The 15,773-nt window shown below is 38.9% G+C and overlaps 1 protein-coding gene across 5 annotated transcripts in view; it reads left to right on the top strand.

Annotated features, from left to right (window-relative positions):
* Positions 1-322: 322 nt before the first annotated feature.
* Positions 323-15,773, top strand: part of LOC139783891 (uncharacterized) — a 114,413-nt gene continuing 98,962 nt past the window's right edge. For 2 of the 5 annotated variants that reach the window (XM_071723054.1, XM_071723053.1), the window contains exons 1-2: positions 323-1,067; positions 13,127-13,170. In XM_071723054.1, coding sequence (XP_071579155.1) covers positions 13,128-13,170 — 43 coding nt within the window. In that variant the 5' untranslated portion in view covers positions 323-1,067; position 13,127. The remainder of the gene's footprint in view (positions 1,068-13,126; positions 13,171-15,773) is intronic. The other 3 variants (XR_011721417.1, XM_071723047.1, XM_071723052.1) reach the window with 3 other exon arrangements.

The raw sequence follows: 15,773 nt of genomic DNA, 5'->3' as shown, positions 1-15,773 counted from the left end.
GAGATTCATCGCTCGCAGATTTCAAACCTCGCGATTATCGAGTAAGCTGACGAGTTAAAAGAGAATTAAGAAACGACGACGTTCCATTTTTGATCATCCGACACAAAACATGAATATTTAACTGACGGTATACTATACTGTATTTTCACGTACATTTACTCCGGCGTCTCGCGATTGCGTGTAAAATGTTATACGCTTCCCTGAAAATCGCGTTAACTGCGTTCAACTACGTCGGCCTGCGGGGCGTTTATTATTCATACACATTTGCATTAATTTTTTTCATTCCGGCCGCGATATCTCCCGAGGAGGGGCGCGACAAGGTCTCTTTCGCGAGGCGAGCGACGTGGCTTCCATGCGTTCCATGCGCCGAGCGATCTCAATGGTATGATGGTATCCCGTGCGACGGGCGCCGAAGGCTCGCGAGCGCTCACGAGCGCCGGCGGGCTTGGCCGAGCGCCGGCGAAACGTGCCGACCGGCCACGCGCCGCGCGCGTAGGTCGCGGCTGATCGGGAGCACACTCGGCACGGGACGGGATTCGTGCGCGATATCTTGTTTTGCGGGAGACGCGGAGATCCGACGGCGCGTCCGCTTCCCTCCTGCGCGCCTCTTCGTCCTCTCGGCGACTCGCGGGGTAGAGGGGCGATCGCCGTCGCTGCTAGCACTTGCCGCCGTTCGGCGCGTTTTCGGCGGATGGACGGCGGCACGCATGCGTGCCTTTACCACACGTATATGCTACTGTGCGCGCTCGCTTTCGTGTCGCGCGGCGCGGCCGGTCGTGTAGTTCGGCAAGGCGCGTCGAGGTAGCGGCGCGATCGCATTGTTTTTGTGTTCTCTCCTCGCGGTGTCCATCGCGCACGCACGTACGCACGCACGCACGCACGCACGCATCGCGATCCGAAACGCACCGCGCGAGTGAACCCGCGTATCCGGTGGCGTCGCCGAGTCCCTTTCCACGGCCCCTCATTCTCGCGCCCCTCGGCCGCCGCGGCCGGTGGCCCACCGGCCCCTCAGGACCGAGCACCATCCCCGCGAAGGACGACGGCACCGCGCGATATAGGTGTGGCGGGTAAGTACGATCCGTCTCTCGTTATTTACGTATGTATGTGCGCGTCACGCGCATCTGTCTGTATACCATGTGTACGGTATCAATGAGTGCTCGACACACGAGAGCTTTTGCAAGTTGGCGAATCTTCCGAGTTGCGGCTCGCTCGAATTCGCGAGCGTCCGAACGCGCGTCTCAGCGTCGCGTCGCGGAGTTAAGGATTGTCCGGTGCGTCGCGACGTTTAAAATCTCGACGGCCGTAATTTTACACGCGGCGGCGTTCCGCGAAAGAGGGGGATGTGGGTTGGATGATCCGTGGAACATTTTAAACATGTATTTTCGAACGCGGCACTACGTACGTCAAGTCGGTACGAGATTTAAATCCCTCGGTTGTAAGGAGCTACGTTCCCCGAATTGCGCGTGATCGTGTGTTGAAATAATATTCGTCCGGAGTACTCCGGAGGGACGATTGTGCAAGGGTCGGTCGGGCACGGTCGCGCCGTGAAATTGCGTTGTTATGAGAGAGTCTCGTTCCATCGATACTTATTTACCGTGACGTGTTATTCTTCCGCTCGCTCCTCGAGATTATCTCTCGCAAGTCGTGTGTCTGTGAAGCACCTGACCTGACCTTTCGCGGACGATGTTGTACGTGGTAAACAAAAGCGTTGCGCTATGGGGTTCATGGGGTCAGTGATTATGATTTTGAAAGGTCCAGGTTTCGGGGATCAAAATAGCATTTACGAAAATAAGGTGATCTTCCTATTAACTAACAATTTTAACTGTTGTATCATCTATTGGGGCAGGATTACCTAAATGTATATTGCGCGTAAATTTTTGTATTATATATCTATTGGTGGGATGAAAAGTGTAGTAACCGTATATCTGTCATAAAAAGTGTAACTTATTTATAAAATTAAAAATTTTAATTTTCACTTATTATTATTGTTTAAATTTTAATGTAATAGAGCAAAATTGATTTAAACATATGAAATGCGAGATATTTTCCGTTTACAAAATTGGAATCAACATAAATTCTATATGTATATTTACAAGGATAGAAAGAATGAATTAACCTGGTGTTGCTAGTAGAAATTTTATTCGACATTAGTCTCTGATGAGATCTGAAAGAAACTTGGCATAGTTTTACCAAAAAAAATAATAATAATACAAATATTGAACTTGTACCGCTACTCTTTTACCTTTATTTTTATACATTAAAAAATTTATCATCTTCAATATACTATCTTATTAATCTATTGCCTTGAAAAATTTTGTTTATAATGTCGTGTAAATCTGGCAAGATCTATGATATTCAGTAGACAAAACAAATTCGAAATTTGAGACGAACAATCGTAAGGAATAAAAAAAAATAAATATAAAAAGAGGAGAAGAAAGGCGAAAAAATATAGACGGATTATATCTTGTTTTGCAAAGTCAATTTGAATAATGTTATTACTTTAGCGGGGGTTTATGGCACCCAAAGGAGAAACATCGAGTTTTATTCGAAAGCGGTTACTGAACTGCTCTACACAGTTGTGGTCTTTGGGTAAACGAAGGGAAAGACGCACGAGATGATTGCTTGCTGTCTTACGGTCAGAAAAAAAGAAATGTATACATAATTTAAGTAAAGGAAGTGATAGTCGGTCTTGAATCTTATACTAGACCGATAAATTTAATATAGCTTACAAAATCTGGGAGAACGTTCATCTTAATAAATTACTAGTGTTTGTGATATGCAACACTACTAAATGTATATTTATGTAGAATATACATATTCATGTAACTTTGTGCGTTTTACATATACCTATTACACATTCTCGTTTCTACGTGTTCACGTTGTATGTACTTTACGAGGCAACACGATATACAGGTAGTTCGCAAATTCACGATGCGTGTTAGAGTCCGACCGAAGCGGTCTTTTTAATTTCAGCCGAAACCGAAAACAAATATTTGGTTGTGTGTCAATTTCGGCCGAAACCGAAACTGAAAATCGAAACACCCATGTGCGAATTTCATAAAGGCTCAGTGCTGGCTTGGTACTGGTGCCAGAGTTACCAGTACTGGCTGACGATTCTGGGCCAGTACAAGCTAAGATCGGGGTCATTACTGTGGCAATGTCGGAATGATAACACGGGTCCCAGTCTTGGCGCCAACTTTGGTCCGACACAGAGTACTAGTACGGGGACAACACTGATTGCCAGTATTGGGCCAACTCTTGGCGCCAACTTTGGCCCGACACAGAGTACTAGTACGGGGATAACACTGATTGCCATATCATACTCGCGGCGTGTTGCTTTCGTGCCGCGGTCGTTACTTCCGGCGCCGCTCGAGCAAAAAGCTTTCTAAATCCCCTCGCGGCGTGTTGTTTTCGCGCGGTTGTTACCTCCGGCGCCGCTCGAGCGAGAATTTCTCCAATAGACCGAGAGCTGGCTACGAAAATACCAACGTCATTTGTTTAAGGAAATTTTCAACCTCAAACGATTGTGGCAATGTTGCAAATCAAGAAAGCGCAAGTCTGGCTGCTGGCCGGTGGTGCGTTTAGCGGGGGCGTACGCCCTTAGCTGTAAAATATCGAGGATGAAAACGTCATATGTGTACGGCTAAAAATTTTTTTGCGTGTACTATATAATATTGTAAAGTACTTGCAAATATTGCCAGACCTGTAGGTAGGGTCTAAAGTATTGCCAGATCAGGGTATAACTGCTTAAGGGGGTATACCACCTTTGAGCATGAAATTTAACCTCTTTTTCACGATTTTTTTAACATATAAGGAATAGAGCAATCGAAAATCGGCTTTAAGGGGTCTTTTATTATACATTGAAGATGTAAAAAAAATTTTTTTGTATATAAAATTATTCGTATATAAAATATACACCCTGTCAAAAGAGGCCGTGTGCGTCCAGCTGGTGTACACGATTTCGGCTGACTGGTATGACCTAGAACAGAAATCCAAAAAATTCTTAATCTGTGATAGATTGGCTATGTAGGTACGTAGCCGTTTTTAAATTGGATTGTTAGTTTTTTTTGGGAACCTATTTTATACACGATTTTTCAGTGTAAATTTGGACACTTTTGTTCAAATTAGTGTCAATTTCGCAAAAATCAGTATTTTTCAAAAATCCTACGTACCTCCATAACCAATCTATCACAGATTAAAAATTTTTTTGGATTTCTGTTCTAGGTCATACCAGTCAGCCGAAATCGTGTACACCAGCTGGACGCACACGGCCTCTTTTGACAGGGTGTATATTTTATATACGAATAATTTATATACAAAAAAATTTTTTTTTACATCTTCAATGTATAATAAAAGACCCCTTAAAGCCGATTTTTGATTGCTCTATTCCTTATATGTTAAAAAAAATCGTGAAAAAGAGGTTAAATTTTATGCTCAAAGGTGGTATACCCCCTTAAGCAGTTATACCCTGATCTGGCAATACTTTAGACCCCACCTACAGGTCTGGCAACATTTGCAAGTACTTTACAATATTATATAGTACACGCAAAAAATTTTTAGCCGTACACATATGACGTTTTTCATCCTCGATATTTTACAGCTAAGGGCGTACGCCCCCGCTAAACGCACCACCGGCCAGCAGCCAGACTTGCGCTTTCTTGATTTGCAACATTGCCACAATCGTTTGAGGTTGAAAATTTCCTTAAACAAATGACGTTGGTATTTTCGTAGCCAGCTCTCGGTCTACAAGTCCAATTCGGTCTTTCGATACTCGTGGCAATGCTGTGTTCGTATAAGTTACACGACGGTGGCGATCGACTACGAGCGCGAGCGAACGGGAACGATGCTCCCCGCATCGACTTCGTCGTACGTGCCCTTTTCATGTACGTATTCCACAAACGTTTTTACACATTTGTACGGACCAAGCGAAACGCGTTTGCACGTCCGTACGTATCGCTCGTGTCGCTCGGCTCGCCGAGCGCACCGCACCTCTTATAGTACCCAACCGGCCGGCCGAGCGATCGGCGACGCACGGTCTTACGCACGGTCGCTTACGGGCGCTGGAGGCGAAATATCGAGACCATCGGGACTTGATCGCTGAGAGCGACGACGACGGCATGAACGCGGTCGTTACCTCCGGCGTGGGCTCTAGCGAAAAGTCCCCTCACGGTGTGTTGCTTTAGCGCGGTTGTTACCTCCGGCGCCGCCCGAGCGAAAATTTTCTAAGTTGACCCAATACATGCCCAGTACTGAGCCGACTCTCGGCCGTAGATCAATATCATTTCTGGCCTTATACACGGTCAGTACTGAGACGAGACTCGGCTCAGAACAGAATATGGTTGCATGGGGGTACTGGCACAATACTGATCTAGCGGTTTATCCGTACTGGGCAGCACCACCCATCAAGTCTTGGCAGCCAATATTGTGCCACTTCTGGGCCATGCGGACAACTCTGGCAGAAGTCCGACATTCGCACATGGGCATTCATGGGAATCCTAGAATGGTTATATGTAACGGTGCACGTGGTATACCGCGCGCGCACATAGGTATATACTAATACACTTTTTCTTTATAAATATAATTTAAGGGTCGGCGGGTTTTTATATAGAAACTCGAAAATTTTATTTGACCATTTTTCCAAAAAATCGCTCTTTAGCAGCTTGAAGGCGATGCTGCTGATTACGAATATCATAGTTAAAGGTTTTCTCAATATTTGTAATATGGATTTTACGATTCTATTAATAAATGTCTCCTGCCGACCCTTAATTAAAATAAAAAATAACACATATCACAATACTACTACAATCTGTAGTACGCTATATACTATCTGCCACCGACAGAAAAGACTTCTAGATACAATGCTATTAGTGCTATTACTCTTCAATCTATCATAAATAGGATCGAAATAGGGCCAATCATATTTAGTATTGAAAGAAGAATATTTTAATCTTAAATAAAGGAATTCTTAAATCTAGAATAAAATAATCTTGATGCTATCCCTCTAATTTTCTCAGAAAGATTTAGATAGCAATTTGTAACAATCTCATAATATTCTTGATTCAACTATAGACGGATTTGAAGGAAATCTTATTCTATACTCTTGCGGAAAAAAATTTGTACACTGAAAAAAAAATGTTCTAGATTTTAGTAAATATTAGTTTGCATACAACTGTGACTTTATTTATTAAAATAAAGAAAATTTTCCTTTTTATTAGTATATTTTTTTCTCAGTAAAAAATACACATATACTAATAAAAAGGGAAAAAAGCGAACCGCGCACGCGAGCGAAGGAACGAACCGCGAGTAGCAGTGAGACAGAATGAAGTAGAGTTGGCGGAAAAAGTACAGATTTATTTTCTATTTACACTATTTACAACAAATCGAAGAGGCTGGCAGAGATCGATTCGCGAGAAAGCGCACGCGAGCGAAAGAGCGAGCAACTCGAACGATTAACAGCGGCAACTCGAATAGCAGAGAGCGACTGGCGTGGTTGCCAAGGGCGCGTGTCCTTTTAAGCTCTCGGGGGCTTCTCGCAAATTCGAGACTTTTCGAACACACGGGTCACCGAGAGAAGTCCCCGAGAGAACCGTTGACGACGATTTGCCAACAGGTGAGACAAAGCGAACGCGCGAAGACAAAAGAATGTGTTTATCTCTAATTCGCTCGGCAATGCTTTGTCTCTCTCCACTGTTTATCCGTAAAGGTGCCACTTCACGTTGACGCTCGACGCTCATTTTCAGCGAGCAAAAATCTTCAAATATAATATATTTTATATATATATATATATATATATATATATATTTACTTATATAATATAAATAAGTAAAAAATATTATTTCTAGGTTCACGTGGTTTCGCTTTGACGCTAGCGTCAAGAAATAAAGCTGAATTTATTCAACATCCAGCGTTGACGCTGAATCGTCGTTGATCGTCTCAGTACAATCAAAAATAGGCTTCGAAATACGTAAAATATTAATTATTTTCAAGTAATATCTTCAAGTAATAATATTTTACGAATATATATATAAATAAAAATATTATTTTTGAAGATTTTTGCTCACTGAAGATGAGCGTCGAGCCGATCGAGCGTCAACGTGAAAAGGCACCTTAAAAGTCGCTCCGCCGAAAGTCGCGACGATACGAACTAGGTATTTAGGCTCGGTGTTTGAAATAGCGGTGCTAAAATGCTTAAGATGGAATTTCGACTTCGATATAGATCGGGACGTTTAACAATCTTAAACAGAGTCACCGTTGTACGCAAACTAAAATATTTACTAAAATCCAGGACATTTTTTTCTTAGTGTATATAGATTGTCAGGAATTTTATGTTATTCTTCCAAGATCCTTTTTGCGATAAAATAAAGTAAAGGTTTTTGAAACACAGATGTTATGAGCGAAAACACAGATATTATTTGGTAAACTTTTATTCATAATAAATCAGATCTACCACAGGCACGAACACGTTACTCGCGTATGGCTGAGAGAACGAGATGTCTGTCGTAGCATAGATATTAATTAAGGCAAAGAAAAACGTAAGACGAAAAAGGTTGTTGTACAATAGCCTTTGATGACTTACGTTTTACTCTGCCTTACTTTATATCCACGACTACGACGTTGATGTAAACACTTACGCTTCGTTCTCGGTCAATAGCGTATCACGTTATTGACGCTGACGAAAGACGGTAGCACACATCGGTTTCGCGCTAAATATTGTGGCGCTAACACGGCTAACATCGCATGAAGATTTAGTCTAAACGCAAGAATAAGCTTAAATTTATATATATTACTCTTGTCTCAAGATATTAAGTCAATCTTATTTTGTTCGACAGAGGAGAATAGGAATTATTAATTTAATTTTAATATTGTTTTATTTTTATACTGCTTCAGGTTGTGATGAGATTAAACATGTCAAGAATATTTTTTGTCGTTATTAGAAATCCTTTCTGAGAGTGTGTAGTATCACATTCTTATTATTTCAATAATAACAAAATGTCTAAACATAAAATAAAAATATTTTTTAAATAGGTCTTTGAAAAATCTGTGGAAAATAAACAGTTTCGGCTATGTTGCCGAAACTCTCTTTCATTTTCGGCCGAAACCGAGATCTAACCGATACTCCGATTTTTGGCCAAACCAAAACTGGTCGCAACCAAAATCGAATTTTCGGTCGGACTCTTGCGGATCACGCAAATTTTGCAGGATCGATCTGAAAGACGAATTTTCGGGGCTATTGTCTTCGGGGTTTTATGGAGATCATTGAACAATCACAATGACAAAAATAACATTTTTAGATGAATATATTAACATAATTAATTTTTTTCAATGGATAAAACAGAAGCGACTGGGTCAAAAACCATTTTCATAAGAGTTTTTCGATGAAAAAAATATCAATACGAATTTAATATTTATAATACCTTTTTCGATAAAATTATCTCAAGTTTCTTTGTAAGTATAAAACGTGTCTAACCAAATGTAAGTAATACGAATTATTTATCACGTATTTCCAATATAACTACGAAATAATATTTAAAGTAAAGTACGGAAATCTTTTTACGTCCAGACTTTGTGTGTAAAACTTTCAACCAACCTTTTAATGTTTTTTTTTTATTTTTATCGAGATTTAGCTGCATTTGGCTAGAGAGTTATCGCTTCACGTAGATGGGAAGCGGCATGAGATCCGAGAAAGTTAGAAGCAAGATTCGACATCCGCGTTTGGAATCGCGTGCTGAATCGTCGTTCGTTATCTGCGCAGCGAGATAATTAATTTCTATTCAATCCTCTTTTTAATCCGCGTCGCGACTCCGCCGCGCGTTCTGCGTTTCGTCGTGGCTTTAGAAGCGCGCGCGCTGCGTAAAGGCTTTAGAAGCGTTTAAACAATAAAAAGCGAGCTGCACAGTTTTTGCACGTTATCACGTAGAATCCGCAAGCGAGCATTAATGCCGGCGGCTATCACGAGCGCGCCGCCGGCGGCGACAGTCCGGCAATAAACGTTGCGCCATGAACGGAACGACGAGCGGCGCGTGGACTTAACCTTTATATCTTTTTTTATTCGCGTGTCGCGGCCGTTATATTTTTAATATCCTTATAGGTCAGAATTTATAGGGAAGCTCGAGTTATAAATATATCCCGCTTTTATTAAGTAATGAGTTGCGTCGAATTAACTGCGTGTAGAAGGCATTTTGCCGTTTATATTCCTCCCCTTTCCGATCTTCCCTTCTTTCCAAGACGTCCCAGTGTTACCACGTGTCAATGATGTATCGTTACATTACGCTGAATAAAAACCACGCGCGAGAGGAAGCGTTATATAAGTAATCTCTGCGAATAAATGAATATACTTAGCTGCGCGATTGAATTAATTAACAGAAATCGAATTAATGTTATTCTATAATGGGAACAAAACTGAACTGATCCGCTTCGAGTATTGGCTCTCCGTCTTTTACATCCGTTTACATTTTGTAAGAGCGCGATTATCGCATGTCGCATCGATGATAAAACTGACAATGAGATCGAGATGTTTTATCAGCTGTTATCGCGCAAACGATGCCGATACACGGTACATATAAAATCATGTAAATATTCATTGAAGCCAATGTAATTCTCGATACGTTCGAGAAAATTATCTTCGTGTTTACTCGCGATACGCAATAATTGGCTCGGGATACGTTTCACTGCATTCACAACATGGAAAATTTTACGCGGGTCGAAATTAGGTTTTCTAAATATTTAACGTACTCGCAACGCGCGCATAATAAATTTTTATGCCGAATATGTGACACTTGGCCTGCCCCCTTTTTTTCGCCTCGTCCTCACTGTATATTGTGTAATCTATTTTCATCAGCAGCCGATATATCAGCTGACGCGAAATATATTGGCCGGTAATTATTTCAAATCAGAATTGTGCCATTGCGCGCCACGAGAGAGGCGCATCTGCGGATATGTATCCCAGCTGTCGCCAGTGCGAACGGACGCAAAACGAAATCAATAAGCCCGAATAGTTGTAATAATTAAATCTAGGCATCGATAAACCAGGTGGACACATCGCGAGCTTTTAATTGGACACCGCGGATAATTATGTAACCAGCCATATGTGATTATGCAGAACCACATGTCTAGTTAACTAGCTGTATTTATTCTCTTTGTCCTCTCCTCGTCTGCCTCGTTTCTTTTTCCCTCTTTATTTCTATCGTGTTTATATTTATTGCGGTAAAGACGATAACCTGCATAACTGCACGACAGCAAAATGTGTATCAGAGATAAAATATTTATTTTACAACTATTATTAGTTTCGAACACACCGAGCACAGTTTGGTATATTGAAAAAAAAATGGATTGCACGCTGTTATTTCGCTTTTCATCCATAAAATTCAATCAGATTGGTCCTTCTGTTTCGCAAACAGCGGTCCATTCCGATCGGCGGGCAGTGGGGATATGAATTTTTATGACTTTAACGGTTGCACGAAATGTATATTATGTCCCGTTTATAAATTGTTATTGTCGGATGACGGATGTGGCGTATACCGAATTACTCTTTTTTCAATATCAGAGAGACACGTGCGAAATATTGCGATGAGTGACCCGGGAGAATTTTCGTCTACTTAATTGAGATTTTAATAGAAACTGACAGAGGGGCTGCTTTATTTCATCAGAATTAATGTACTGATTACCTTATTATTAATATACTAATTATCATAACATGCTAATCCATTATCTAATAATTTAACTGCAAATTTATATAGAATATTACAAAAACTAAACTTAAAATTACCAACTATATAGTTATTTAGTAATTCATGTAATACGTAATGTATATTTGCATTCTAAATAACTGGTAATGATTTTATAAATAAAAATTACTACATTTATAGAATCCATATAACAATTTTTGCTAGAAGATTTATTTGTGATAGCTTATTATTTTCCTTAAATTGCAAAGCGAGATTTATTAAAAATTTTAAAATTCCACGCAGCCGACGTGTGAAATCGCAACATCTCAATTTTTGGTGTAAGCTGTGTACAGGGGAAACCATTCCCCTCGTTTATACGCTCGCGTATTGCGATCGATCGAGTAGTTTATTTTTATACCTCGGAAGTGGAAAAACTACAGTTTGTCGTGAAACAGTGATCAATAACGCGGGATATGCAAGATCCCTTTTTTATCGAATCACAGCGATGGTACTATCGACAGGCGCCGCGCAATCTGACCAACGAGCAATTCCCGCGATGAAGGAAAACTACCAAATTATTACGGACAGGCAGTTATTAGCTGCGTGACCGCTGATTATTAGTTCGCCTCGCGAATTCGAACCCTAATTAAATTGGTTTATCACTACCGCGAGATATTTACGCGGCTGTGTCGAGCGTACTCCTGTACATACAAAGAGATCGTTTCGCTCGTACAAATTATTCGTAGGAGACTATCTAATCTTTCTGATGCAATTTATGATAGTAAAACTTGCCGACATCTTGACAGAAACAAATATGAAACCGAGGTGTGGATTTAGCAGGCACACATATTAGATTGACTACCACGATTCGCCCTTGGATGAAACAATCTAATCGCTGATTACATCGTTACTCGTACTTATTATTATTATTATTATCATTATTATCATTATTATCATTATTATTATTATTATTATTATCATTATCATTATCGTTATTATTATTATCATTATTATTATCATTATCGTTATTATCATTATTATTATTATCATTATCATTATTATCATTATTATTATTATAGTAGTGCTCGTGTGTTTCAATTGACTTTTATTTTCACGCGCAGGTTGCCCCAACTTCGACTTCTACATAAAATGGAAAGATATATTGCGGACGAATCATTGATTCACAATATCCATCGAACTGAAATTGAATCTAGGATTAGCAGTGAAGTTAACTCTCTCAGACAAACAGCTAATTTCTAAAATTGTCGAGCGGCTTACCCCTTGTATTTGACTGTATCGTTTTCGGTCGCGCCCGATTTATCGCGTCGCGGCGTAAATAAGTTAGGAAAGTCCCGACGATCATCGGGAGATCCAGCGACAGATTCCTCCTCGCCCTGTCGCGCTATCCCGATTTGTTCCGCTTCGTTCTATTTTAGGACATCATACGTGGCGGCAACTAGGTCAGCATTGAAGTGCTTGGTGTCCGTATGATATCGTAGCTGCGACGGAAAGGAAGGTTTTAGAATAAAATATTTTTCGCCGCCTTTTGTTATCTGAACGCGCGTTTCCGACTCTAGTACACGTGGCGCTAAAAGTAACGCGTTTACTTTAAGTACGTAAAAAAAGAACTGACGGTGTAAAGATAGTACCTTTGACGTGCTTTTTGCGCAAAAACCAACGACATTGCAGAAATTTGTTAATATTAGCACTTAAAAATATCTTTTCAATAAGAAAGTTCTTCGAATATTATTTATAGCCTTTATAGGAGAGTAGAAATATGTTTGAAATTAATATTTTAGATATGTTAAAAATTATCTTTCGCGTGTCTTTTTCCGAATTAGATACAAGATACAATATCAACATTGACATGACAAATAATACAAAAATGAAAGTGGCTTATTCAAAACTAATTATGTAAATAAACAATATCGAAATTGTGAATATTTAAATGTTTTCAAGTCGCATCGTATAGAGGCTTTTCGAAATATTAAGTGTACTCCAGTTTCCTCAGGCTCACATAATTCCGAATTTGTAAACGAATCGCGATTTTCGTTTTTGCAACACGCTTTGGTGTGCCCTATAAATATACCTAGATGACAACCACGGACTTCCTCTTCGTAGCTTGTGCCAAGCAGAAATTCCGGTGTGTCACGGAAAAGGTCTAATACGTGTCTCACGGTTCTCTAATTGAATCGGTGTTAAAACGTGACATCAAGACCACCGCATAGATAAATCAATCATCTTTTATACATCACGCATAATCATCGGGATTATCGTAATAAATTTTGTTTTATACCTTGCCGCGTTGGACTAACGTTAACTATACAGCAACTTCTGTTTTACAATATTATAATCATGTTTTTATTTTTTTATTGGATATATGACATGCGCTGTCTATAATGATTGAACTTTCGCATAATGTATCGCCATATCTTTTAATCTCGCATTTTCATATCTTTCAGGATGACCAGCGAGCATCCGTCGACGAGCGCAGTTGCAGCAAAAGGTATGTGTATGTGTGTGCATATTTATAAATACGGATATATACATTTGTATACGAGAGTTTGCGCGCGGAAAGTGTATTTATTACTTGCAATAATATTTAGTTAATCAGCCAAATTACAATTAATGCACATTAAGAACGATAAAGCAGCTTTTTTCCTCTCTCTTTGCCTCTGTGCATTATTTTTTGTGGCATAATTAATGTGGTTTGATTAAGAAGACGATTAAACAATGTTAGACTCGAAGATTTGATGATGTCCAACGCATTTAAATTCATACCAGCTGATCATCGCGAATCGTATCGATCATCGCGAAAGTATAATCTCTACTATTTATCTCTATATTGTACCACGTAGAATTTCGAATATCGCGCTTCCTCAAATTGTGTCTTTAAAGTCTTGTGCCCACGATGTTAGAAATCGCCTCGACATTTCGGACGGAGAAAAAGAATTAACCAATGGCATTGGTCAATTGATTTAAATTGTTTAAAATTGTTTAAATGTGATTCGTCAATTCTTTCGCCACTCGAGGTTTTGGAGCGATTTCTAGCATCATGGACACAAGGCTAACAACATTGCTTGACGACATTGAGCTATCGAACTGGATACTTATCTATACTTTCAGTGAATTCAAATTTTAGTACTGTGAATATGCAAAAATTGCTACATTTATCAATAGGATAATTAGCATAACGTGCATCCGAGCACAATCACATCGATTTTGATTTTTATAAATCGTGAATAATTTTAATGATTTTTACATGTATACGCCAAATAAAATATGATCAGGTAAATTAAATGCGAAATGTAATAAATTTACATAGAAAATGTATTGCTGTTGCGGAACACGCTCGAAGTCCGCGCCATCGATCATAATTTTCGCATTTATTCCGTCAATATACGTTGAATAATCAATTTTCATTGCGCACTCGTTTGATTTTATTGACAGAAAAAAAGTGTAACGCGTGTGGGAACATTTTGGAAATATAACCGACAGGATTGTCAGAAAACTGCCTCGTAGCGGATTTATGTGTGCACGATATTTTCGCGAATATTTTTCAAAGTCTGGCTTCGTTACTGTTCATGAAACTTTTGTGTGACACACAAAGAGATTATCAATTTAATAAAAATATAACTGATGCCTAGTCTAAAAGGACACGTGTTATAAAAGTGTGTGCAGTTATCAAAATCGCTTTTTGATAACTGCACCTACCTATATAATACCATAAGCGACAAAACTGTCTCAAACGCGAATAAATGAATAACGAAAGCTAAATAAAAGTTAAACTCAAGTGTTTAATTTTAATTAAATCAAATATTAGATAAATAAAACGTTTAAATTATAATATTGGTATAAAAGGATGTTACAGATATCTCTCTAATACATAGATTGTTTAATAAATTTGCTTTTGTCTTGTTATATCTTTATTTATATATTATAATGATCTTAGGTAACTAGATTTTTACGTTACATTTTTTTATATTGTTTATTATTTTATATTGCTTATTGTTTATTAGTAACTTTACAAGTTTGCGTGCTTATAGAAAATTTTTGAAATATGAAATAAATAATCCTTTTTACAAATGACATTGCATCACTTTCAGTATAAGTAATGACGTTTTGTCTTGTTTTATTAAATTTGGTACGAACAACTAGCTTGAACCATCGAATTAGATTCGTTAACAGTTATAATTGTCTGGAATTAGAGTACAAAATTTTTGATATATACATATTCAAAGTTTTTAAGTTCACACATATTTTGATACTTTAATTTAGAAAAGATTCTTTCTCTTTCATCGTCTTTTCATATCTCCTGGTACGAACGGTAAAATATCATAATCCGTAAGCAAACAAATTATAATCGATAGAATATCGCGCGAACCGCGGAGATACGCGTCTTCGTCGTGATGCCAAGAATTCCGGAATGCCGCTTACATAGCACGAATTCCCGACGGTCGGTTCGAAACGCGCGATTCAACCACCGAGTCGACGACGAGAGGATACCGTGAAACATAACGCAATATGCTTTTGTATTCGTGACATCCGGATAACACGCCTGTAGTGTCAGATTACTGTAGACTACTAGAGAGACCCTTACCGCGGGGTCTCTAGGCTTCAAAAGGAGAAAAATTTCGATATTTTATTTGTATTAATATTACCACGTAAAACAATTACATAATTATTTACACGATAATCGTCTTTTTATTTTAAATAATATTTCAACCGCCCCGTTAAAGTCTAACGATGACTTGTAATTTTACAATGTTTGACGCACATTGATCCATCATTAACTCGATAAGGACCCAAAATAGAGGTCGAAACGTCGTTATAATTATTAAATTATTGCCAGTCAGGCCGACTAATAAAGAGTTTATATTATTTCATCACTGGCGAAAGATTATTTTTGAATTTAAATAATATATATATTTATTTAAAATATCTTTAAATATATTTTGTAACATATTTATTACTTTATTTATATACATGTTATCTTAGCTACAATTATCATTTAAATGATAATTTAAGTGATATTTACAGCGACCTTCGAGTCTTCCTTGATACAAGCTTTCTCGTGACGTCTTAAGCAGGAAGCCCACAAAATTAATT

The sequence above is a fragment of the Temnothorax nylanderi genome, unplaced genomic scaffold (assembly GCF_030848795.1).
Source record: "Temnothorax nylanderi isolate EJ_2023f unplaced genomic scaffold, tnyl_v1.0 TNYL_tig0555_pilon, whole genome shotgun sequence".
Lineage (NCBI taxonomy): Eukaryota > Metazoa > Arthropoda > Insecta > Hymenoptera > Formicidae > Temnothorax > Temnothorax nylanderi.
Note: the sequence above shows the minus strand (reverse complement) of the source record. Positions and strands in the feature narration are given on the sequence as shown.